General features: G+C 47.1%; 1 protein-coding gene across 3 annotated transcripts in view; it reads left to right on the top strand.

Annotated features, from left to right (window-relative positions):
• Window positions 1–5,586: 5,586 nt before the first annotated feature.
• Window positions 5,587–26,405, top strand: part of LOC147010206 (choline/ethanolaminephosphotransferase 1-like) — a 30,757-nt gene continuing 9,938 nt past the window's right edge. Inside the window, exons 1-7 of one of the 3 annotated variants that reach the window (XM_085863006.1) lie at window positions 5,589–6,159; window positions 7,366–7,513; window positions 9,055–9,196; window positions 10,821–10,905; window positions 11,240–11,365; window positions 11,518–11,655; window positions 18,373–18,498. In XM_085863006.1, coding sequence (XP_085719132.1) covers window positions 5,875–6,159; window positions 7,366–7,513; window positions 9,055–9,196; window positions 10,821–10,905; window positions 11,240–11,365; window positions 11,518–11,655; window positions 18,373–18,498 — 1,050 coding nt within the window. In that variant the 5' untranslated portion in view covers window positions 5,589–5,874. Of the gene's footprint in view, window positions 6,160–7,365; window positions 7,514–9,054; window positions 9,197–10,820; window positions 10,906–11,239; window positions 11,366–11,517; window positions 11,656–18,372; window positions 18,499–26,405 lie in introns of all 3 variants that reach the window. The other 2 variants (XM_085863004.1, XM_085863007.1) reach the window with 2 other exon arrangements.

Consider the following 26,405-nt stretch of genomic DNA (forward strand, 5'->3'; position numbering starts at 1 on the left):
AGCTACGTAGTGTTAAAAGGAACGTGCTGTAGTGTAAGGGACGACGTGGGAGCACGAGTTAGTTAGGGGATGTAGTTAGAAGGATGGCAGAGTTCAGCGGTGAGTGTGTTGAAGAGTTGGTGAGTGAAGTGGAAGCATGTGCTTGGTGAGTGAGTGAGGCCAGCGGGTCTGTGTGAGTGGAGCGAATGGGGAATGCATGGTGCGATGAGTGATTGGGGGGAGGAGTGACTCCCGCCCAAGGGACCCCGGGGTCAGTGTAGAGTGAGTTAGGGGGTGAGTTAAATTTACAAAATGGAGGTCGTTTTGTTGTTGGTGGGAGTGTAGGCTCGAAACCCGTTTGGAGGGGTGCAGGAGCCCTGTTGACGGGCTGGGAGCGTGGCTGCGAAAGGTGAGTATCGCTGAGTGGGTACCCCGGGCACCAGGCTAGTCGGCCGTAGTAGGCCAAGGGCCCATGGGGGGCCGGGATAGCGTAGTGGGCACGGGTGCGCCTGCTTGGTGCGGGGGCCCGGGGCGCCATTAGCCGCGTGGGCAGTGTTGTGGGCACGGGTGACCCTTCGGAAAGGGGCCCGGGAAGCCAGCCTGCCACGTGTGCGTTTCAGGGGAGGTGCCATGGGGGGCACTCCCCGGTGTTAGGGAGCTGGTAGGCTCGGAGGCAGTGTAGTGCCCGGGGGTGCCATCGTCAGAGAATCGGCAGATGGTCGTGCCTGCCAAAGGGAGCCACGTGTCCCAGCCATGAGACCGTGTGAGGGCACGGAGAGAAAATTGGGGGGCGAGGCCCGAAATTGTGAGGACACCAACACAGGCGACGGGAATCTGGGTTGTTAGAACCAATAGTTTAAGCGAGAGGCGCTTGTTGAAAGCCCCGGGGTAGTTTAACAGGTTAATGGTTAGGGTAGATTAGGAGATGTACCCCTCCGCACCATCCATCCCCTCGCTCTCGTTGTGGGCCGCTGGACCCACTTTGGTTATAGATCGCTGAAGTCTGGGGAGGCCATTCTGAGGCTTCGTTGGGCCTCGACACAGGACGCTAGCTCTCCCTTATTCCCCTCCGGGAAGGGAACGTAGGGGTTGGGAGTAGGCTAGGTGACAGGATAGGTTAGCCGAACAAAGAAGATAAAGGGGGTTAGGGGACGATTTATAGTGGGGAAGTAAAAAAAATAATAATAATAATAAAAAAAATAAAATAAAATAAGTTGGGGCTAAATTGGGGTTTGACAAATTAAGGGAGTGGGTATAGACAGTGACAGGCAAAGGCGATAGGTTGGGAGGGAGACCGTAGGGTAGGTCCGAGCCCGCCTTCCGAGTGGCCAGCACCACCGCACTCCCTCCACCAACCTCCACTGAACGGCAAAGGCTGGCCAGCTTCATCTGCTGGCTGCGTTGCTGCAAGGCAGAGGCCGGCCAACTTCATCGGCAGCTGTTGTGTTGCTGCAAGGCCTGTGCCGGCTGGATTGTCTGCAGCTGCTGTGCTGCAAGGCCTGCGCCGGCCGGATCGTCTGCAGCTGTTTTCTGCAAGGCCTGTGCCGGCCAGTTCGTCTGCCGGCTGTGTTTGCCTGCAGCGGCCTTCTTCTGCGGGCTGTGTTTGCCTGATCACCTTTGCCATGCCATGCCCACTGCCCCTGTTCACCAGCCCCGTTCAATTTTTGCTTTGCCCCCCCCCCCCGTTCATTGCCATGTGCGCCAGGATCAGAAAGCAACAGTTTGCAAGCTGCAAGAACTGCCCTGTTGGCAGCTACAACACGGGCCTGCAGTGGCGGCCCGTGCACCGTGTTTGTGTTCATCCCTCCATTCGTTGTGTTCATTGCGTGTGCCACTTGAGCTGGCACGGAGACTGCATTTGTGCAGCCCATGCACCGTTGTTTTTCACTGCGTTCAGTTCAAAAGGGAAGGCCTTGGACTGCGTGTGAGCAGCCGGCCACGTTCCCTGTCACCTGCATTGTTTGAGTCAGAGACTGCATGCGAGCAGCCTGGCTCCCTGCTAACTGCTTTCTTTTTGCAGAGTTCAGTGATCCTGGGCCATGGTTTAGTGTAAAATTTGTAAGTTAAGGTTAAGATGTACTGTACATATGAGTGCGCCCCCGGCATGTCTGTCTTAGCGCCGGCAATTTTATTTAAGTCGTCCGTGTGAGTGAGTTTGTTTAGGTAGTTACTCAGCCCTCAGGTTATTTATTTTGGGGACACGAATACCATGAATGTCGCACTCAGCGATCCGTAGGTAAAATGTACTAGGGGAAAACTACACATGATGGCACACGAAAATTTGACGACTCGGGACGAGTCTGTAAAAAGGGAGGGGTAGTGTTGTGGTTGACGAAATTCGCAAACCACCATTCAGGTCCCTTAGGTGAGATATCTCTGTAAGTATATGTGTAGTTAGGCCCAAACCCGTTGTTTCGAGGGAATAAATGTCATTCATTCGGGCTGCGACCCTTCTAGATAGCCGTTTTTCTTTTACTATCTTTATTTTGGACCAGCCGCCATTACTACCACCACCAACCACGTCTCAACAGCCATCACACAACAACCACCAGCCGCAACGCCGCTTCACAACAACAACAACGCCAACAGCCACGACCTTTACCGTCACATCTCGCTCTCGCAACCATCGCATCACCGCCATTTCCGCACCGCTTGTGGGCACCGATACTGGACTCGTGCAGGGCGCGCACCGAGCAGCGTGTGCAGAAACATCACAGCCTTTCCGAAGAAAACGGATCAAAAACGACTCACGCCCACTTCTGTTCCGTCCTATCGGCGAGCGTGGGGCGATTTGGCCCCGCCCCCAGGTGCGTTGGAGTAATATCGCTATATGCAAATTCATGGATCAAAAAGCATTCACGCCCACTTTTCCTCGGTCCAATGGGGAGCCAGCCAGAGGTGAAGGGTCGAAGGTAAAGGGTCGAAGGCGAAGGAGCGAGGCCCCGGGGGGCTATAAAGGGCTGCGTTCGCTCGCCAAACGGGGCAGTTCGCAGTCAGTGGAGTTGGGAAGAGCTAGTCAGGAGAGGAGTCGGAGAAGGCGGTTGGACGGAGCTGTGGAGAGTTGGAGAGGTGGCGGCGGCGAAGGCGGTCGAGGGGGTGCTCGTGTCAGAGTCGGGGAGCTGCGGAGGGGAGAGGCCGGCAACGCGACCGAGGTCGTGGTGGAGACGCTCGTCGCGGGACCCGAGACAGGGAGATATCCTCCTTCCCCCGAGCATCAACAATCCCCTCCTGTTTACCCCCGCGCTGAGATAGTGCGAGAAGGGGGCCCCGTTCCCACCCCATACCAGGCAGTCCCAGCGAGGCCCGCGGAGTCGGGGCGCCAGCGCCATTTTGCGGCTCATCACCAGATGGGTAGGCTCGACGTGGTCTCGGCCCCAGGCCGTCTGCCCCCTCATAGTGGAGGGTGGTCCCTTTTTCTTTTGCTTTGGGTATATGTGTTGTCGGCGCCGTCTGTGAAGTAAAACTGTATAAGTGTTGCCGTGTGCTCGGTAGTCGGTTAGCTCTGCATTGTTTTTTGCTTTTACATTTGCTTTTTGTGCATTATTGTGTGTTTCTTCTTCTTCTTTTACATTTGCTTTTGGTGTAATTGTATATGTGTGCTTTCCGTTCATCGCGAAATAAATGTGCTTTATGTTGAACTGTTTTCCCGTTTCGCTTCGTCTTTTCCTTTATTGAATCTCCATCTTACTTCACGTAAAGGGTTGGTCGTGGGCTAAAACGCCCGATAATTAATCGAACCGTCAGGGTTGACGATAACACCGCTCGGTTATCCCGATAGTACGGAACGGGTCGCTTAAAGTGGCCCGTGTCCGAAGTCGACCTGCGGCGAGGTGCGATCGCCCGGTCTACCCTCCGTGTGGGTACTTAGGTAGGTCGAATTTGGCGAGCAACCCTATCCCACGCGGGGGCCGATTGGCACGATCGTGGTGAGGCCGAAAGGCCCACCCGTGACTAGTTCCCGGCGTTAGTCCGAGAGGGTCACGACGGGATTGTCCGTCCGGTGGGCGACGTGCCGCGATTCGAGTTACGTGGCCGTTCGCACGCCGGCGGGCGTGAATCCGCAACAATATATATATATATATATATATATATATATATATATATATATATATATATATATATATATATATATATATATATATATATATATATACATATATATATATATATATATTGTTATGTATATATATATATATATATATATATATATATATATATATATATATATATATATATATATATATATATGTGTGTGTGAGATACCTAAAAGTACACTGACATTCTTATCAAGTGTTAATTAATGCGCACTCTTTAAAAATGCTTCCGTGAGCCTCGATCTTTCAGAGAAATAAATAAATATAATTAAAACCCTTTTAGTTGCAGGTTCGTGTTTCCTCCACGACCTCCCCTCCTATCCTCCACATTCCCTCCTCTTCTACCCTTTCCTCCTCTCCCTCCCCTCCTTCCATCTCTCAATTCCCCTCCATATTTTCCTCCCCTTCTTTTTCTCGTCACCTCCATCTTTCCCCCTCTCCATATCTCTCTCCCTACACCCTTAATCCTCCTCTTGGCTCTTTCCCATTCCTTCCCTCCCTATCTCCCTTTCCCACTTCCACTCCCCGCCCTCCTCCTCACCCTCCCCTCTCTCTTTCTTACCCCTTCCCCTCCCTCTTTCCCACCCCCTACCCCTCCCTCTTTCCCACCCCTACCCCTCCCTCTTTCCCACCCCTACCCCTCCCTCTTTCCCACCCCCTACCCCTCCCTCTTTCCCACCCCTACCCCTCCCTCTTTCCCACCCGCTACCCCTCCCTCTTTCCCACCCCTTCCCCTCCCTCTTTCACACCCCTCACCTCCCTCTTTCCCACCCCCTACCCTCCTTCTTTCCCACCCCCTACCCTCCCTCTTTCCCACCCCTACCCCTCCCTCTTTCCCACCCCTACCCCTCCCTCTTTCCCACCCCTACCCCTCCCTCTTTCCCACCCCTACCCCTCCCTCTTTCCCACCCCCTACCCCTCCCTCTTTCCCACCCCCTACCCTCCCTCTTTCCCACCCCCTACCCCTCCCTCTTTCCCACCCCCTACCCCTCCCTCTTTCCCACCCCCTACCCCTCCCTCTTTCCCACCCCCTACCCCTCCCTCTTTCCCACCCCCTACCCCTCCCTCTTTCCCACACCACACGCACTGTACCTCTTTTCCACACCTACTCCTCCCTCTCCCTCTTTCCCACCGCCTATCCTCCCTCTCCCTCTTCCTCTCCCTCCTTCCTACCATCCATTCATCCATCCATTCATCCATCCATTCATAAATCCATCCATCCATTCATCCAGCCGTTCATTCATTCATCCATCCATTCATCGATTCATAAATCCATCTATCCATCCAGCCGTTCATTTATTCATTCACCATGCATTCATCCATCCATTCATTCGTTCGTCCATCCATCCATTCATCCAGCCGTTCGCTCATTCATTCATTCTTCAAGCCGTTCGTTCATTCATTCATTCACCCGCCTTTTCCTGCTCTTTCTCCGCCCTTTCCTGCTTTGTTCCCGTCTTTTCCTGCTCTTTCTCCGCCTTTTCCTGCTTTGTTCCCGCCTTTTCCTGCTTTGTTCCCGCCTTTTCCTGTTTTGTTCCCGCCCTTTCCTGCTTTGTCCCCACCTTGTCCTGCTCTGTTCCACTCCCTATCCCTGCCCATTGCTCCTTGCTCGTGATTATTCCTCTTGTTCCGCCTCTTGTCCTCAAAACTTTCTTTTAACGAACAGTTTCGCTTCCTTCATTTATTTTCCTGATTCTTCCTTCAATCTCCTCCATATTTTTGAAATCTCATCCTCTTCTATCTTTTTCTCCAGCTCCGTCTACAGCTCCGTCTCCAGGTCCTTTTCCTCTCCACCTTCTCCATGTCCCACACCACCTCCAGCTCCCCCAAGTCCCCCTCCACACCACCACCACCGCCGACTACCCTCGGTCCACTATCGTCAGCTCAGCTGCACGAGCTCGAGACTCATGTCTACAGTGCTACAGGACGGTCCCTCCTGGAGCCTCTTCTCCAGCCATGCTGGACCAAACTGGTTGACATTGTTCCACGATGGGTGGCTCCCAACGCACTCACTCTCAGTGGTCTTTTCCTCAACTCTGTTACCACGTGTGTCATGCTGTACTACACCCCCCGTGGGCTTGACGAGGTGACAGCACCGCATCCCCCAAACTCGCCCCTCTCCACTCTCTCAACAATCACTCACTATATGCCCCTCCCCATGTAAACCCCTTTCATACAACCCACTTCACCCCTCCCCAGATAGACAACACTGTACCACCAACCCCTTTACCCCACCCCCCACTCTCCCTCCCCCACTCTCCCTCCCCCCACTCTCCCTCCCCCACTCTCCCTCCTCCCCATTTCACCCCTTCCATTACTCTCCCCATCCCTGTTCGTGTCCTCCCCTCCAGCCGGGATCACTGTGTGACGCCCACTCGACTGAAGAGCTCTTCCCCCAAACTATGATCACCTACCTGTCTCTTATTACCCTTCCCCCCTCCCTTGTCCACCGATTAACTCTCTTACATCCCCTTGCCCCCCCCCCATATACACACACCATATAACACACTGCAGACTCCCCCCCCCACCTCCCTCCTCACCCTTACTTGTTTTTGTGGTGACCCTTTTCACCATTTGTGAGGTTCTTCAGGTTGTGCGGGTGCTGCATTGTTGTGGTTTGCAGACCATTTTGACTTTAGGATCGCTGATAGAATGAGAGCCCAATGTATGCGCATCGTATGAAAGTTTGGTGCCATGCCTTTGATGGACCGGATGACCTTTTACGCTACATTAGTTGTGTGCACTGTTCCCACTCAGATTCCCCCTGGGTGCTGACCCGATGACCTTTTCCTCGATGTGAGTTGTGTACGCTGTTCCCAGATTCCTCTCAGGGTGCTGACCCGATGACCTTTTCCTCCATGTGAGTTGTGTACGCTGTTCCCAGATTCCTCTCTGGGTGCTGACCCGATGACCTTTTCCTCCATGCGAGTTGTGTACGCTGTCCCCACCCAGATTCCTTCCTGGGTGCTGACCCGATGACCTTTTCCTCCATGCGAGTTGTGTACGCTGTCCCCACTCAGATTCCTCTCTGGGCGCTGACCCGATGACCTTTTCCTCCATGCTTGTTGTGTACGCTCTCCCCACTCAGATTCCTCGCTGGGTGCTGACCCGATGACCTTTTCCTCCGTGCGAGTTGTGTAGCCTATCCCCACTCAAATTCCTCTCTGGGTGCTGACCCGATGACCTTTTCTTCCATGTGAGTTGTGTACGCTGTCCCCACTCAGATTCCTCTCTGGGTGCTGACCCGATGACCTTTTCCTCCATGTGAGTTGTGTACGCTGTCCCCACTCAGATTCCCCCCTGGGTGTTGCTGCTTTGTACATTCGGACTACTCTCATATCAAGCTCTGGATGCCATCGACGGCAAACAGGCTCGACGTTTGGGCTGCTCGTCACCGCTCGGTGAACTCTTCGATCACGGCTGTGATGCCATTTCCATAGGTGAGGATCAGGAGGGTGTGGGTGAGCACGTTAGAGCTGAGGATCTGTGCAGAGGAATGGTTGAGGTTTTGACTTGAGATGGAGGAGATTGGAAAGGGATAGTGTGTATGGGTAAAGTTTTGGAGTTGGAGGAGGTTCGGTTGGTTGAAATAAGATTACGAGATCTTGTTTTGGACCAGTTACTTTTGGAAGAAAAGACTAATAGAAGGCTGAGGATGGAGATACAATGCAAACATTATGGTCCAAACGTGATTTTCACGTCTGAAAGTTTCAGTTTGGTACATTACATGGTCAAAAGTATGTGGGCACCTCGTCCAACATTTCATTCCAAAATCATGGGCATTAAAATGGAGTTGGTCCCCTCTTTGCTGCTATAACAGCCTCCACTCTTCTGGGAAGGTTTTCCACTCGATGTTGGAACATCGCTGCGGGAATTTGCTTCCTTTCAGCCACAAGACCATTTGTGAGGTCAGGCACTGATGTTGGGCGATTATGTCTGGCTCGCAGTCGGCGTTCCAATTCATCGCAAAGGTGTTCAATGGGGTTAAGGTCAGGGCTCTGTGCAGTCCAGTCAAGTTCTTCCACACCGATCTCGACAAACCATTTCTGAATGGACCTCGCTTTGGCACGGGGTCATTGTTATGCTGAAACAGGAAAGGGCCTTCTCCCAACTGTTGCCACAATGTTGGAAGCACAGAATCATCTTGAATGTCATTGTATGTTGTCGTGTTAAGATTTCCCTTTCCCCCGGCCAAACCATAAAAAATAACCCCAGACAATTATTCCTCCTTCACCAAACTTTACAGTTGGTACCATGCATTCGGGCAGGTATTGTTCTCCTGGTATCCGTCAAACTCAGATTCATCCGTCAGACTGCCAGATGGTGAAGCGTGATTCATCACTCCAGAGAACACGTTTCCACTGCTTCAGAGTCCAATGGTGGAGAGCTTTACACCACTCCAGTTGACGCTTGGCATCGTGCATGGTGATCTTAGGCTTGTGTGCGGCTGCTCGGCCATGGAATCCCATTTCATGAAGCTCTCACGTACAGTGCTTGTGCTGACGTTGTTTCCAGAGTCAGTTTGGAACTCGGTAGTGAGTGTTGCAATCGACGACAGACAATTTTTCCACGCTACGTGCTTCAGCACTCGGCGGTCCCGTTCTGTGAGCTTGTGTGGTCTACCACTTGGCAGCTGAGCTGTTGTTGCTCCTAGACGTTTCCACTTCACAATAACAGCACTTACAGTTGCCCTGGGCAGCTCTAGCAGGGCAGAAATTTAATGAACTGACTTGTTGAAAAGGTGGCATCCTATGACCGTGCCACGTTGAAAGTCACTGAGCTCTTCAGTTCGGCCCATTCCACTGCCAATGTTTGTTGATGGTGATTGCATGGCTGTGTGCTTGATTTTATACACCTGACAGCAATGGGTGTGGCTGAAATAGCCGAATCCATCAATTAGAAGGGGTGTCCGCATACTTTTAGCCATGTAATGTAGTTTTGTCCATTTGCTTACTCTTCCAACTCTGTTTGTTTCCCCTAGTGTTTGTCGGTGTGTCCACAGCGGTGTCTGTGCGGCTGTCCACTCACCCGGCCCTTTTCTTCAGTTGCTGTTTTTCTGGTGTGCTCATGTTTTACTTTGCACATTGGCAAGCCTACCTCACTGGAACCCTGCATTTTTGGAGGTACAACTACTGCCCCCCTCCCAGGCTGTAACTAGTGACTGCTCGGGTAACTTAATTGATGAGACATAGGAAGAGAAGAGAAGAGAAGAGTGGTTGTAAGTGAGAGGATGTCTGCGTCTGCCTGGGAGGATGCAATGTGTGTGTGTGTTTTTGTGTGTGTTTGTGTTTGTGTGTGCAAGTTGCTGTTGTTGGCTGCTTTCTCCACATGAGGCTGAGTTTCAGGAGATAGAACGGAGACCTACCAGGTCTCAAAGTACCCATCGCGTGCCTGCCTGCCTGTCTGTCTGCCTGTTCTGTTAATTAGTTATGTATTCTTAAACCATTGAACAGAATGAGTTAATTGTGTTGTTGGATTTGGGGTGTGCACGGGAAGTTGTGGTCATGAAGATTCTGCTTGGAAGGGTGGTGGGATGCAAATTCTCCACCTGAATGTGTACCATTTAGTTCCACCTGGTGATGGTGGTGGCAAAGAGAGAGTATAACAAGGTAGTTGTTTAGAATTTAGATGACTTGTGGTTTTGCCTCGTACTTGGCATAGTGCAAGTGCTTCACTGCCCCCACCCCCCACTCCCCTGCAAGTGAGAGGGCATATTACTCTCCCATCGGGAGCGAGTGTTTCTCGTCATTTATAATTTACATCATGATTGAATTTGATAGTGGGGTAAAGAGTAGGATTTCAAAATTTGCAGATGACATAAAACTTTCAGGCAAGTTAGATAGCAGAGGGGGTGGTGATCAGAAACAGGAAAATATTGATACTTGTATCGATTAGGTGAAAGATTGGCAGATGGAATTCAACCTGAGCAAGTGTAAGGTGTTGGGGATGGGAAAGAACAATGAAAATAGAGATTACAGGATGCAAGGGGTAATTGTGGAGCATGTCACACAGGAGAAGGATCTGGCGGTGGTAATAGATATGGGAGGTAAGCAGGTAACTATCGGTAAAGCAAATCTGGTTTTCGGTTGTATTCGGAGGGGGATCATTTATAAATCAAAAGAGGACATAGATGCCACAACTTAGGAAGGACATAGATGCCATAGAGAGGGTTCAGCGCAGGGCTACTCGATTGATTCCGGGCCGAGCGAGACTCAGCTATTTGGAGCGGCTGAAGGAGACAGGGCTTTATTCACGAGAAAGGAGGCGGTTACAAGGAGGTTGATAGAAATGTTTAAGACAATGAAAGGTATGGATACAATAAGTTCAGAAGAATGATTCAACAGAGTAGACAGTGATAGGACCAGGGGTCCATAGCCTGAGAGTAAAGAAGAGAAGAGTTAAGACGGTAGTAAGGTAGGGGTCTTTCACTCAGAGAGTAGTTAAAGCATGGAATGGTCTCCTTGGAAAGGTAGTGCAGCAGAAACAGTAGGTAAGTTTAAATTAGAATTAGATAGGTACCTGGAAGTTATGGAGATCGAGGGGAATGGGGATGTTGGCAGGTCTTGTATCTCGCTTGTGTGTGCATGGATGATGGTATCTGATGTTGGTGTAGTGTAGGCAGGATGGGTCAAATGGTCTCCTGCAACAAAGTTCCTCGTGTGTGTCCACATCGGTTTCAGACCTCCCGACCTCACGTGTTTTGGGTACCTTCGGTACCCGTCTCATACATACGTGTTCTGTGAGCAGGGTGGACGTGACCGAAGCTCAGATCTCCATTTCCTTCGTATTTCTCATCTCGGCTTTTGCGGGAGTTTCAGTTTGGGACACGCAAGTATCCATGTTTACACTTCTGTTACATTTAATTTTTGACCTCGTCATTTGGTTCAATGCAGTGCCCCCCCCCTCACCCCTCTCCGCTCAAAGAATATAATTGTACTACCAAGATTGTTTTACTAACCTTCATTCGGTTCATTGTCACATCTTGTAATGATGGCGATTCTTCTCTTTGCACGTGTTATTTCGAGTGAAGATTTGTTAACGTTCAAGCGATATGGATAGAGGGATCCCCTAAAGGGATAGAGGGATCCCATAAGACACTGGAAGAGCGAAGCTCTTCAATTGGGTAGAGGAATCCAAGTGCTTCTTGACCTACACCCTGACCCCAGGTGCTGGGGTTGAGTTTGAAGCTCATTCCAGGAATAGCAATGATGCTTGGAGCCATCCTCACCACACCGGCATACCTGTCCTGTTTGTTGTCTCCTGATACGCACAAGAAGGGAGTCAAGTCAATGGTGAGTTATGCTTTAAATGTGTTCTGTCAGTGGCTGTGATATCTCTACCCAACTCTCTTTCAAAAAGATGTTTACTTCCTCATGCTGTATCTCCTCTCCCCACTCGTACTTTTTGATCTGTGATCCCTTTTACCACCATCTCCTTCATCTAGCTAGATCCTCTTCCCGCCATTGCCGTCTGGTTCACCATCGTCGTCTTGACGACACTGATTCGCCCCCTGCAAGAACAGCCCTGCTTGCTGGTGTGCATCCTCGGCTTTGCGTGTGCCAAGCTATCGCAGCGCCTTGTGGTTTGTTTTACACAGAGGTACACACGCAAACCCGAACAGCTTGGTTCAGTTAGTATGATGTGGGATGGGGTTGATGATCCAACTAGTATGGTGTGGCACAGGATGGACAATTCAACTAGTATGGTGTGGCACAGGATGGATGGTTCAACTGGTATGGTGTGGAACAGGATGGATGGTTCAACTGGAATGGTGTGGCACAGGATGGATGGTTCAACTAGTATGGTGTGGCACAGTATGGATGGTTCAACTGGTATGGTGTGGAACAGGATGGATGGTTCAACTGGTATGGTGTGGCACAGGATGGATGGTTCAACTGGTATGGTGTGGCACAGGATGGATGGTTCAACTGGTATGGTGTAGAACAGGATGGATGGTTCAACTGGTATGGTGTGGCACAGGATGGATGGTTCAACTAGTATGGTGTGGCACAGTATGGATGGTTCAACTGGTATGGTGTGGAACAGGATGGATGGTTCAACTGGTATGGTGTGGCACAGGATGGATGGTTCAACTGGTATGGTGTGGCACAGGATGGATGGTTCAACTAGTATGGTGTGGCACAAGATGGATGGTTCAACTGGTATGGTGTGGAACAGGATGGATGGTTCAACTAGCATGGTGTGGCACAGGATGGATGGTTCAACTGGTATGGTGTGGAACAGGATGGATGGTTCAACTGGTATGGTGTGGAACAGGATGGATGGTTCAACTCGTATGGTGTGGAACAGGATGGACAATTCAACTCATATGGTGTGGAACAGGATGGATGGTTCAACTGGTATGGTGTGGAACAGGATGGACAATTCAACTCGTATGGTGTGGAACAGGATGGATGGTTCAACTGGTATGGTGTGGAACAGGATGGACAATTCAACTCGTATGGTGTGGAACAGGATGGATGGTTAAACTAGTACGGTGTGGCACAGGATGGATGGTTTGATTAATCGCATGTGGGTCAAGATGAGGTGAGCATGGAATGTTTGATTATGTTTGTGCTCCTGTAACAGCTGCCTGTGTTGTTTTAATTTCTGGTTTGATTTCCATGGGAATTAGATGGGACTAACACTGCTGGAAATTCAGCACGGTACACTCCATTGTGGAGCAGTGCATCGTGTTTAATTCCAGAACGCCGCATCGCTCCTCAAAGAGCCTGAATTGTATAATATAGATGACAAACGTGCGAGTTTAGATAATGCCCCAACAGTCTTTAAATTAGCTTCTGAAAATCTATCACAGCCATGAGAGAAGGCAGAATGGAAATGAAATAAATCGAAGTAAATCGGTTTCAAAACGCGAAGAAGAAGAAGAAAAACAGTGAAGAAGAAGAAGCGAAGCATGACCATGACATTGTGTGTGTGCAGTGAAGATGTGTACGAGTCCTGGTACGGGGACTGGAAGTAAGTCTCGGGTTGCACTCGATTTGACATTGCCGCGGCCTTTGGTCATGGTCTCCTCGCTTAAGGCCCAGTCACACCTTGACGATTTAGCCAGCGTATGCCTCACATATGCAAAATTTGGCTAAAACGCTGGCACACGTCGAATACGTTATGGGTAAGTTTTGTATACGTTAAGAGCACGCTGACATACGTCGTAGTACGCCGAGCTCGTCGACAAATTTTCCATGCTTCAAATTTTTCAACGTATGCCAGCGTATGACTCACACGTTCCGCATAATTCTGGCCATAAGTTGTAGACACGTTACGCGATTGTTGACACGCGTCGACACACGTTACTTGTAAGTTACTCACAAGTTGAAACACGTCGAGGTAATGGATAGCGTCGGTGTTCCAGACTCCCTGTTTTTTTATTTTTAGTATTTTTTTCTTCGGTATGACGGTGATGTTGACACTTCGATTACTAGTGCAGTTATGATTTAAATCGTTGAGCGGCAGCCTATTAATTATATTATATTATAACCGCACTAGAAATCGAAGTGTCAACATCACCGTCATACCGAAGGAAAAAATAATGATAATTTAAAAAAAAACAGTGAGTCTGGAACACCGACGCTAACCATTACCTCGACGTGTTTCGACTTATGAGTAACTTACAAGTAACGTGTGTCGACGTGTTTCAACGATCGCATAACGTGCCTACAACCTATGGCCAGCGTAGCGGAACGTGTGAGTCATACGCTGGCATACGTCGTAAAATTTCAAGTATGTTAAAATTTGAGGACAACCGCAAAGTACAACGATGAAAGCCAGCGTACTACGACGTATGGCAGTGTTTTTCAGCATGCTCTTAACGTATCCTATGAATAGCCTACACCACGTGATCGTCGGCGATACGCTGCCACGCGCTATGCATAAGTTAGACTATCGTTGGGCATAGGTTGTGAACGCCGACAACACGCTCAGCATTCGTTGGTATAAGTTATCTATATGTGATTAAAACGTTCTGTGTACGTTACTAAGGCCCAGGTCACATTTGTTCTACGGTGAGGATACGGCGGCCGTACGCCCTCTGAATTGGCAGAAACGTGCGGCGGCCGCAGAGAAACTGAGGTGGCCTCAGGGAGGCCCTATGCCGTTTGGCTATATTTTACAGGCTGTAGGGTCGCCGTGGAATTATAGCGCGGAGTTATAACTTTTTCTCATTTCTACGTTCGCCGTAGCAATTTGACAAGCCAAGCTATGACGTAGATGTGTTCCACGTCGACCGTACGTAGGGCGTACGGTGGCCTTGCGTTATTCGTGCGGCTGCCATAAGCTCTTCTCAATAAAAATGAATTTTCCCAACCCCCAAAAAATTACGGCGGCCGCACTATTTCCACGGTCACCGTACGGTGGCCTTGCGGTCTGTGTGACTACCTGCGGGCAACGCAGGGTCGACGCACGGTTCCCGTACGCCCGCCGTGCACCTATGTACGGCCTCCGTGGCAGTCTGCGTCGACCGTGCATCCACCGTGCTCTTGAGATCGGAGTAGAGGTGTTTGCCTATACAGTGGTGCCCCCAGAATCCCAATTTAATTCGTTCCAGGAGACTGTTCGGATTGCAAAAAAGTTCGGATTCCAAAAATATTTTCCCAATAAGAAATAATGGAGTGAATTAATCCGTTCGTGGACCCAAAGAAAACCCACTTTCAAGACACTTTAAACTGAAATTCCCCATGTTTAAGGTAAAATAAGATGAGTAAATGACCTTCAGTGGCGGTGTATTCTATGTAAACTGGTACAATCACCACATCCAAAGGTCCACACAGGCTCGAGCTCCGGCCTGGGTTCCGATCGCTCGAGCACTCTGCGAGAATGCTGCCCCCAGGGCAGCTCATCAAACATGATGCCCGCAGAACCACAATCACTTTCATCAAACGCATCGGGCTGACGTAATCATGGATATTCCAAATTACAACTGGTTTTGCTGTGAAATTAAATCCTTGCCCGACAGTCCGTCACACCACGTGATTGGATTGCTTTTTTGTTATTGATTAAAACACAAGATTATTAAAAAAACAAACATCGCAAATGAAGGTGAAAACACGAAGTAAGGCCTAAGTCATATTTGGCTCAGCGGCCGGAGGGTCTACAAAATGTACGGGCACTAGCAATTATAAAGCAGCTGCAGTATTTCCACGGTCACACAATGTAGCATTCACATATGTTTTTAGTAGCGTCTCGCGGAGCGAACGCTGCTCAGAGAGCTCGGCGTTGTTGTTGTTGTTGTTGTTCTTGTTGTTCTTGTTGTTCTTGTTGTTCTTGTTGTTCTTGTTGTTCTTGTTGTTCTTGTTGTTCTTGTTGTTCTTGTTGTTCTTGTTGTTCTTGTTGTTCTTGTTGTTCTTGTTGTTCTTGTTGTTCTTGTTGTTCTTGTTGTTCTTGTTGTTGTTGTTCTTGTTGTTGTTGTTCTTGTTCTTGTTCTTCTTCTTGTTCTTGTTCTTGTTCTTGTTCTTGTTCTTGTTCTTGTTCTTGTTCTTGTTCTTCTTGTTGTTGTTCTTGTTCTTCTTGTTGTTGTTCTTGTTCTTCTTGTTGTTGTTCTTGTTCTTCTTGTTGTTGTTCTTGTTCTTCTTGTTGTTGTTCTTGTTCTTCTTGTTGTTGTTCTTGTTCTTCTTGTTCTTGTTCTTGTTCTTCTTGTTCTTGTTCTTGTTCTTCTTGTTCTTCTTCTTCTTGTTCTTGTTCTTCTTGTTCTTCTTCTTCTTGTTCTTCTTATTCTTCTTATTCTTCTTATTCTTCTTATTCTTCTTATTCTTCTTCTTCTTCTTCTTCTTCTTCTTCTTCTTCTTCTTCAGACAAAACCTTAATCTCTCGGACTCGGCTCTTGTATATACAAGATCCGGATCGCCTTAAATACTGAGCACATGTACACATGCTCACATAGACGGTGCCTTTTGAGAGCGTCTATCATGAACTTTTTAATATATTCGGACATTTGCTTTAAAGTTTCGAAAAGTTCACGTTACTATTTAAAGATTATTCCATTTATCATATTGTAATTTCGTAAATACATTATATATTTCGGAAATACACGATATATCGTAAATACATTATGACGGGTTTCGCTATTGGCTTATTATAAGACACGTGACCAAATATCGGAAGTTGTTGTTGTTGTTTTAAAAAATAAAAATAAAAATTTTTTTTTTTTTTTAGCTGACAAAACCTTAAGGTTTTGGACGCTGCTCTTGGACACATTTGTCCTTGTTATTTTTCGGGTAACAGCATGGCGTATTTATAAATTGTGGAGACCAAAAACATGGGTGTGCCGTATGGTCTTTGATTTGATGTCACATGGTGACCTTAGGGCGTTCCTGCGGCGGCCATAGAATTTTGAAGGCAGACGCAAGGTGACCGCAAGGCGACCGCAGGGGGACCCTAAGCCAAACGTGCGGCCAGACGGACGGTAACGAATGGGTGAATTTTTTTTTTTTTACCACTTCTTTTGTTTCGGCTTGTCGAATTTCTACAGCGAACATAGAAATGAAAAAAGTTATAACTCCGCGTTATAATTCCACGGCGACCTTACGACCTGTAAAATATAGCCATACGGCGTAGGGCCACCCTGAGGCCACCTCAGTTTCTCTGCGGCCGCCGCACGTTTCTGTCAATTCAGAGGGCGTACGGCCGCCGTATCCTCGCCGTAGAGCAAATGTGACTGAGGCCTAAAGTATCGATCGACACACGAGAGATGCTTTCACGAGGACTTCCACCGACGAACTGAATGAACAAAGCGTGAAGATGCGGCTCGAACAGGTGGGGGAGACGCGTGAACAAACATGAACGCCACGTTGTGTTCAGTTTTTTTAAAATGTATTAGGTTTTTAGGGCAAAATTTTCTCGAAAAAATTGTTCGGATTCCAATTTGTTGAAACAATGGGGCGTTCGGAATCTAGGGACACCACGGTATATTATAGTTATAGTATATTCAGTTATATATACTGGTATATTTTTATTTCAGTAAAAAAAAGAACTGGTATATATACCCACTCGTTACCGTCCGTCTGGCCGCACGTTCGCCTTAGGGCCCCCCTGCGGTCCCCCTGCGGTCGCCTTGCGTCTGCCTTAAAAATTCTATGCCCGCCACAGTGACGCCCTTAGGTCACCGTGCGGCGTCAAATCAAAGACCGTACGGCACCCCCACGTTTTCGGTCTCCACAATATATAAATACCCCGTGCGGCTACCTGAGAAATAAAAACATATGTGACTGCTACATTGTGTGACCGTGGAAATACTGCGGCCGCCGTATAATTACTTGTGGCCGCAGATTTTGGAGACCCCACGGCCGCCGTGGCAAATGTGACCTGGGCCTAATACGTTATGCATACGTCCAACACGTTATTATAAGCCCAAAACTTAAAAAAAACATCAATAGTTGAGCGTATGCCAGTGTTTTACATACATTTTGAGACCTTGCCATACGCTGGCTAAAACGTCAAGGTGTGACAGCCTTCTAGCAGCATTATCACTCGACCATGGAGATCAGCAGCCAGCAAGATTGGGGGGGGGGAGAGGGTGGGGGGGAAGAACACTTGCCAAGATATTAAGCTTGCAGTGATCTACGATCCTTTTGGCACTGTGGACCTTTGTCAGATTATGCTACCACATGGACTAGTTAGTATCATACCAACGGCCTTTGATCTCGTTTTGTCATTGACAAAACTAGTGCGTGCCCGTACATGCGTGGCTGTACGTGCAAAAAAAAAAAGAAAAGAAGAATTGTGACGTTAATTGTGATGTCATAGCACTGTGTCCTGTCATTTGTTTGGTAAATAAATGGCCATAATTTGGGAATCACTTGTCCGATTAATATCAAACCTTGAAAAGGCACATCCTCAGGTCCCCAGAAATATACCTGGCAAGTTTCAATTAGATCGGACCAGCGGTTGTCGAGAAACAGCGGTCACAGACAGACAGACACACAGAGATTGCTGGAATTATAGATAGATGGCAGAAAGTCCCGAAGTGATGGATCAGGTGAATATGGAGGATGATTCAGGTGCAATGTTTTTATCGGCCTCGGTGAAGTCATGGTTCGAGCATCTGCTCTGAGTCTGGTAGGTCGGTGGTTTGAACCCCGGCCGAGTCATACAAAAGACTTTGAAGTTCCTTGTAAGGGAACTTGCATGATTCATGTCGTCCATGTTTTGTTAAACGATTCCAGAGAGTTTGGACAACTTGTTCTGGAATCTGAGCTAGTATTTTCACTGCTGCACCGAATGCAAAGCTTTTATTCACAGAGCTGTAGTCCCGGTGGGATTGTAATTGCAGATCATTGGTCCTCAGGTGTGCCACATGACGCGGAGCAAAATGCCGTACTGGGATCGTGTTCTGCTCCCTCCGGCCTTGCTGCTCGTTACCTGTGCTCTGCCTCCGACCGTGCCCGTTCTTCCGCTGCTCTTTGTGTCTCTGGTAAGCGACCCGGCTCACTCTGTCCATTCAGTGTCCACCATTGTGCGCCGATACCGCATCATGTGGGGTTATCGTTGAAACCTCTTTGCAGCAAAGCGAAGTTGAAAAGGAAACTAAACGTTGGAGGAAATGCACTCGGGGATGTTGAGCGTGTCGTCATTTTTTTGCGTGTAATCTCCATTTTGAGCAGGATGAGGTCACTAATTCCTTTTACTGGTTGCATCGTTAACGGAGTGTGGCTACACTGATAATGCTGGAGATCGGTCACGTATTGAAGGCGCGTACGTTCGATGGGCCGGTTTGAAGGTAGCGCGTCGACCCTTGAGCCGTCTTGTTTGGGGATAATTTCCAGACCCCAACAATGAACTGTTCGAATGATGCGTTGCATGCCGGACGTTCAATCACAAAGATCTCCGTCCTTTGGAAATACACCAAACTGGGCCACCATTAGTTGGTGAACGTTGCAGATCCCCCACGGAGTTCTTCGGGAAGAATACGCGCTGATTTACAACATGGATGACAGGATGGCTGGGAGATAGACACACACACGCACACTCGCCTCTCAACGGTCCAGCCTGAGTTTGAATCATGATCCGGCTATATACTCTCATCCTGGTGTTTCGCAGGCAGGTAGATTCATCAGTGTGTGCGCCGTCCACTGGGCTGTATGTATACCTGGGGCGCACCTGCAGCACGTGCTCGTCGGGGTGAAGCAGCCACCGTGTTGAAATATGGTTCCCTCGCTGGAATCCGAGAGGTACAGGCATCGCTGAGCGTGTGATTTCATTAAGTCAGAAGTGTCATCTGTAAACCGTTTTCCTGCACTTGATGAGAGCGAACAGACAATTGTTCGTTGTCGTGCAATCAAACATTTGCCTGCCAAGTGAAACAAAGACTCTCTTCTCAACGCAAGTCTCCAGGACTGCTGTAACCATGGCAGTGCTGATGCCATCACCACGAGCAAGTTTGCCACCGGTCACTTTCAGCATTCTCTAGAAACATTTCTCAGCCTCAATGCAAACTTGCACAAACCTTGGGGATGGGAGAACCAGCGCACCCCCACCCCCCAACCCCGATTCGTGAAATGGACAAAGGAAACTTCGGTCGGTTTTGTCTCCATCGAAGCGTCGACACACTCGAGACACGGATATTTCTTGCTCACCATGCACACAACGTATTACCTGCAATGTATGATATCGCCGCTTCTTTCTACTCAGACGAGAGTTCCACATCAGTCCTGATCGTTAGGAGGTTGAACATCATACCTGTGTGTGATTTTATTTTTTGATTTGTTCAAGGATGGCTGTCTCATCTTGGGGCTGCCAGTTTCCCATTCCACCTTCAATTTGGTGCCACATCAGCAATTTCCTTCATGTACTAGCAAACTGCCTTGCTGTTGGGTTGTTGTTGCTCCCTCACGTAGACCTGACAGCCCCCCCCCCAAAAAACAGTTTCAGGTGATCTTGTGACTATTTGTAGGTCAACACATGTTTCAAAGGGTGCGTTGGCTGGGGGCTACTGCGTTGTCGTACATCGTCTGCGCACTCTTTTGATGTCGGCAAGAAATCCGACGAAACCCCAGAAAACATCTCCGGCACATCAGCACATTCAGATGTGACGAGTCGTCTGCTGTGACGCACGCACGCACGCACGCACGCACGCACGCACGCACGCACGCACGCACGCACGCACACACGCACGCACAACTATCACTGTGAATCACTTTGCTGGTGATTATAACAACATACGTTCAATGATCAATGAAACGCATCGGTAGAAACATAAACAGAATCGGCGACTTGGATCAGGCAAATACTATCGAGTTGAAACTTCACCGCCGAGAGTCAAACAATAAAACAAACAAATAAATAAATAAATAAATAAATAATAATAACATCATTTAATATAAAATAAAGTTCCCTTACTTGTGGAAAGCGATGCTTTTGGTCACTTTTGGACTCGCGAGAATGCCCGTGATTGCAGCCGATAGCACGACAGGGCACCATCTGTTTCACTGAAACCAGTGTAGTTGACCAGCCTCCCCTGGGGTATTCCAAGGTGGAGGTAATGACCAATCGCTGGGGTGCGCTCCGCTAATATACATAGCTCGGTGGTGCCGTCCCTCGGATGGACGTTAAAGGGGCGTTGCTTCTGCCGACATTAGTCGGTGGACATTAAAGATGTCTTGGCGTCCTTCTTGAAGAGTAGGTGAGCTATTGCCGGCACCCTGAACAAATTACAAATTCCTGCTTTGACCAGGAGAGGGTATTACATCAACACGCCTGCTGTACGCCTTGTGGACCTCGAATCTCCTAACTTTGATGTCATCTGGCTTAAGATTTGTCTCCTGACCATCAATATCTCTCTCTCTCTGTTTTACTTACTGTTCTCCCAATTCTACAAACTTTATCGCTTTCTTTAACTGTCGTAACTCTTGCCATGAGGCCGTGACATCCGAACACCCTCAAGCATAATTTCTCGATCTCGGAGACTTCGATGTCCACCACAGGGAGAGGCTGAAATCTTCCTACACGGATGTGGGGGTGAGTTGAAGCTCTTAATGATTTTCCATTCTTAATGATTTGTAACAAATTTATCAGCCACCCTACCCACATCCCAGATCGTCATGACCACACTACCGATACTTTGGATTTATTCTTCATTTTTAATCCGTTGCATTACACCTACACAATTTCACCTCCAATTGCTTCTTCTGACCCCAATCTTGTGAACATCACTCTACTTGGCGCCACTTCTCCTCCGACTGCTCCGACGAAATGCCAGGATTGGTATTTCAATAATGGTGATTGGACTGGTTTATGAAACTTCTTATCTGGCTTTCCCTGGAAAGACTACTGCCTCTCCTCGGGCGATGCCTCCATCTCTGCTGAACGTATAGCTGAGGTTATTGTTGCAGGAATGGAGGCTTATATCCCCCCCGCTCTGTGGCCGTTCGTGCAGGGGATGCCGTATGTCGGACATGTAAAAACTCTTCTTCCTCTGACTTGCATTCAGCTTTCATGTCTGCCAGAAATCAATGCAAACATGTTATACGTGAAGTGAAGCATTCCTTGATTCAAAAGAAATGTGACAACCTCTCATCTCCTTCCACTAATAGATCTTTCTGGTCCTGAGCTAAAAGTGTCTCCAATGACAACTGTCGCTCGACCTTTCCTTCGCTTTTCCGTTCCGAAGATACCATCGCCGTCTCTCCGACCGATAAAGCAACTCGTTTTGGTTCCTTTTTTCTCCTCGAACTCCACACTGGATGACTCTAACATTCCATCTCCCTCTGATGCTCCCCCTCACCAATCCTATATCCCTCCATATAATCTCTTTTCATGCCGTCAAAAAAATTACTCCTCTCTTTGGACATGAGCAAGGCCGACGGGCAAGATGGCATTCCGCTCCGTGTCTTGAAGGACTGTGCTTCAGAACTTGCACCCGTGCTTGCTCGTTTGTTTCGGTTTTGTTTGAAAACCCAAACTTTTCCTCTTACCTGGACCCATGCCTTAGTACAGCCTATTTTGAAGAAGGGTGACCGTTCAAACCCTTCTAACTACCGCCCCATTGCTCCGACTTCCACTGTTTCCAAAGTCCTTGAATGTCTTGTCAATTCCAATTTTCTCAAGCATCTTGAATCTCACAGTCTTCCATCTGACCACCAATACGGCTTTCGCAAGGTAAGATCTACAGGTGATATCCTTTCTTACATTACGAATGTCTGGGTCTCTTCTTTGAGAAACTTTGGGGAATCTTTTGTTGTAGGCCTTGATATCTCAAAAAGCCTTTGACAGGGTTTGCCCTCGTGATCTGATTTCCAAGCTTCCCTCTTTCAGCTTTCCTCCTTCACTCTGCTCTCTCATCTCGAGCTTTTTCTCCGACCGCTCCATCTCCATAATTGTTGATGGTTCAACATCAACCCCCTTCCCAATCACAAGCGGTGCCCCTCAGGGTTCCGTTCTGTCTCCAACACTCTTTCTTCTTTTTTTCTTTTTTTTATCAATGACCTTCTTTCTTCCACAAATAACCAAATACACTCGTATGCTGATGACTCAAACACTCTTAGACTATTTTTACTTTCTCAAACACTCTTAGACTATTCTCTCTTTCCTTACTTTTTAACCTCCGCCATCTTCGAAGATGGACGAAGGTTACTGTTTTCACCCCCTTTCTGTTTGTTTGTTTGTTTGTTTGTTTGTTTGTGAACAGTATTACGGAAAAACTCCTAGACGGATTTCGACGAAACTTGGTGGGGGGGGGTTAGGTATGGTCCAAGGACCATTAAATTTTGGACTTGGTCCCCACCCAAAATAAAATTGTTAGAGAAAAAAAAAATTTTTTTTTTGCATTTTTACATATTTTAAGTGATTTCCAGCCTCCCCAAAAAATTGAGAAAAAAAATTTTTTTTTTGCATTCTTACATGTTTTAAGTGATTTCCAACCCCCCCCCAAAAAAAAATTGTTAGAGAAAAAAAAATTTTCGCAACTTTTTTTTCAACAAAATTTCGATTTTTTTTTCTTTTGCATTTTTACATGTTTTAAGTGATTTCCAACCCCCCCTCCCCCCCAAAAAAAAAGAAAAATTTTTTTTTTTGCATTTCTACATGTTTTAAGTGATTTCCAACCCCCCCCAAAAAAATAATTTGATAAAAAACTTTTTCTCAACTTTTTTTTTTTTTCATTTCTACATGTTTTAAGTGATTTCCAACCCCCCCCAAAAAAAAAATTGTTAGAGAAAAAAAAATTTTCGCGACTTTTTTTTAAAGAAAATTTCGATATATATATTTTTTTGCATTTCTACATGTTTTAAGTGATTTCCACCCCCCCCCCCCCCCCCCCAAAAAAAAAGAAAAATTTTTTTTTTTTTGCATTTCTACATGTTTTAAGTGATTTCCAACCCCCAAAAAATTTAGATAAAAAAGTTTTCGCAACTTTTTTTTTTTGGAATTTCTACATGTTTTAAGTGATTTCCAACCCCCCCCCCCAAAAAAAAATTGTTAGATAAAAAATTTTTTCGCAACTTTTTTATTTTTTTTTGCATTTCTACATGTTTTAAGTGATTTCCACCCCCTCCCCCCCCCAAAAAAAAATGGAGAAAAGAACTCTTAACTGTCAGCACTGTTGACATCATATTTAATGAATAAGATATAAGGTTCACTTGAGTGACCCAGCAGTATTGGCGGCGGAGGTTTTTCACTCTCCCGAGTGCTCCCCCTCTAGTCTATCAATGCAGTTCTTTTATTTTAAGGCCCAGTCACACCTTGACGTTTTAGCCAGGAATGGCAACGTATAAAAATGCACGTAAAACGTTGGCGTACGCTGAAGTTTTGAGGTTTTTTTTTAAAGTGTTGGTCGTATTCATAACGTGTTGGTCGTATGCATAACATATTAGTAATGGGCACAGAACGTTTCGTTGTGTTAAAGATAACTTATACCAACGAATGCTTAGCCTGTTGTCGGCATTCACAACCTATGCCCAACGATAGTTTAACTTAGTCATAGCGCGCTGCACGTATCGCCGACGAACTCGTGCCGTTCTCTGTTAAAAACCTGCCGCACACCGATTTAAATCATAACTGCCTGAAAATTGGAAGTGTCAACATCGCAGTCACACCTTGACGATTTAGCGAGCGTATGCCGACCTATGAAAAATGTGTCTAAAACGCTGGGACACGTCGAATACGGTATGGGTAAGTTGTGTATACGTTAGGAGCACGATGAAAAACAATGAAGTACGCTGGCATATTACGTGGTACGTCTAGTACGTCGTGAAATTTCAAGCATGCTGAAAATTTTACGACCTACTCGACGTATGGCTCACAAGTTCCGCATACGCTGGCATAAGTTCTCGGCACGCTCTGCAATCGTTTACACACGTCGGCCACACGTTACTTGTAAGTTACTCATAAGTCGAAACGCGTCGAGGTAATGTTTAGCATACCCAAAACTTAATTTTTAACCTATGAGTAACGTGTTTTGAACCTATTAGTAGCGTGCTTTGAACCTATTAGTAGCGTGCTTTGAACCTATGTGTAACGTATCTCAAACGCACATTGGCGTATGTAGAAGAATTTGATTGACGTCTTCCGGACGACCACAGAACTTACTGAACGTGTTTCTAACTTACATCTACCGTATAATGGCGTATCGGCAGCGTTTAGGGGAATTGGTATGCACAAATGGGCTTCACAAGAGGAACCCGTCAGTGTTCCAGACTCCATGTTGAGTAGATGTCAATGTCAGTAGCAGTAGCAGTGGCAGTAGTTTGAGAGAATTTAGTGATGTCGATGTTGGGAGTAGTTCGAGAGAATTTAGTGATGTCAATGTTGGGAGTAGTTCGAGAGAATTTAGTGAAGTCAATGTTAGTAGTAGTAGTAGTAGTAGTAGTAGTAGTAGCAGTAGTAGTAGTTCGAGAGAATTTAGTGATGTCGATGTTATTAGTAGTAGTAGTAGTAGTTCGAGAGAATTTAGTGATGCCGATGTTAGTAGTAGTAGTAGCAGTAGTAGTAGTTCGAGAGAATTTAGTGATGTCAATGTTGGGAGTAGTTCAAGAGAATTTAGTGAAGTCAATGTTAGTAGTAGTAGTAGTAGTAGCAGTAGTAGTAGTTCGAGAGAATTTAGTGATGTCGATGTTGGTAGTAGTAGTAGTTCGAGAGAATTTAGTGATGTCGATGTTAGTATTAGTAGTAGTAGTAGTTCGAGAGAATTTAATGATGTCGATGTTGGTGGTAGTAGTAGTAGTAGTACTTTTGAGTAACGTGTTGCAAAGTGTGAACAACGTTCGTGTAGCGTGCTTACAAAACGTTACTCATAGGTTAGAAATAAGTTTCGGGTACGCTAAACAGGAGACAGGGAGTCTGGAACACCGACGCTAACCATTACCTCGACGTGTTTCGACTTATGAGTAACTTACAAGTAACGTGTGGCCGACGTGTGTCAACGATCGCATAACGTGCTTACAACTTATGGCCAGCGTAGCGGAACGTGTGAGTCATACGCCGGCATACGTCGTAAAATTTCCAGCATGAAAAAAATTTGAGGAAAACCCAAAAGTTAAACGTTTAAAGCCAGCGTACTACCACTTATGGAAGTGTTTTTCAGCGTGGTCTTAACATATACAAAACGTACCCATAACGTATTCGACGTGTACCAGCGTTTTGCAAAAATTTTCCAAAAATGGGCATAAGCTGGCTAAAACGTCAAGGTGTGACTGGGCCTTAAGGCTTGGCCTCGATGAGGACTATTTTGTCCTTGACTGAAGCCTTGAACATAAAAATAAAAAATAAAAAAACATGCTGCTGTGGCAGCACTGACACTCTGTCCGCAGAGTGAGATGAACCCGCTGAAGGCACATGTCCTATCACTTTGATTTATGAGAAAGGGAAAAACTTTCTGATTGAACAAGACCGATAGGGCGTGCCTGGTGAAAGGGCATGCTTGGTATGTGATTCTCTTTCCTCTGGAACTCGTTTGCATTCCTTTATAAGAAAGACTTCAAACAGACTCACTAACTTAATGTAGCGAAAGTAAAAAAAAAAGTACAGTAAATAACGAGCATCGTCCAGAAATGTGAACATTGGAATTAATTTGTAAATGGTGTAAGTGAAGAGATGAGTTGGTGAATATCAATTGTTCAATTAATTATTTTATATTCATTGAGTATATATCCAGCACTCCAATCCCCACCCACGCCATGATCCTCCATCCTCCACCCAATCTACCAACCCCTTTCCCATACGCACTGACCACCACCACCACCCCCTCCCCCTCCCTCGCACACCTATGACACTCGACAAGTTGATTGCATAAAAGATAGAATGATGTCAAAGATACCTTGGTTAACTCCATGGTACGCTACAACAACCAACCAACCCTATTCCTTTAAACTTCCCTTTCATCCCGCA

This window comes from Eptatretus burgeri, chromosome 17 (genome assembly GCF_056783735.1).
Source record: "Eptatretus burgeri isolate ZD-2024b chromosome 17, Ebu_testis_v1, whole genome shotgun sequence".
Classification (NCBI taxonomy): domain Eukaryota; kingdom Metazoa; phylum Chordata; class Myxini; order Myxiniformes; family Myxinidae; genus Eptatretus; species Eptatretus burgeri.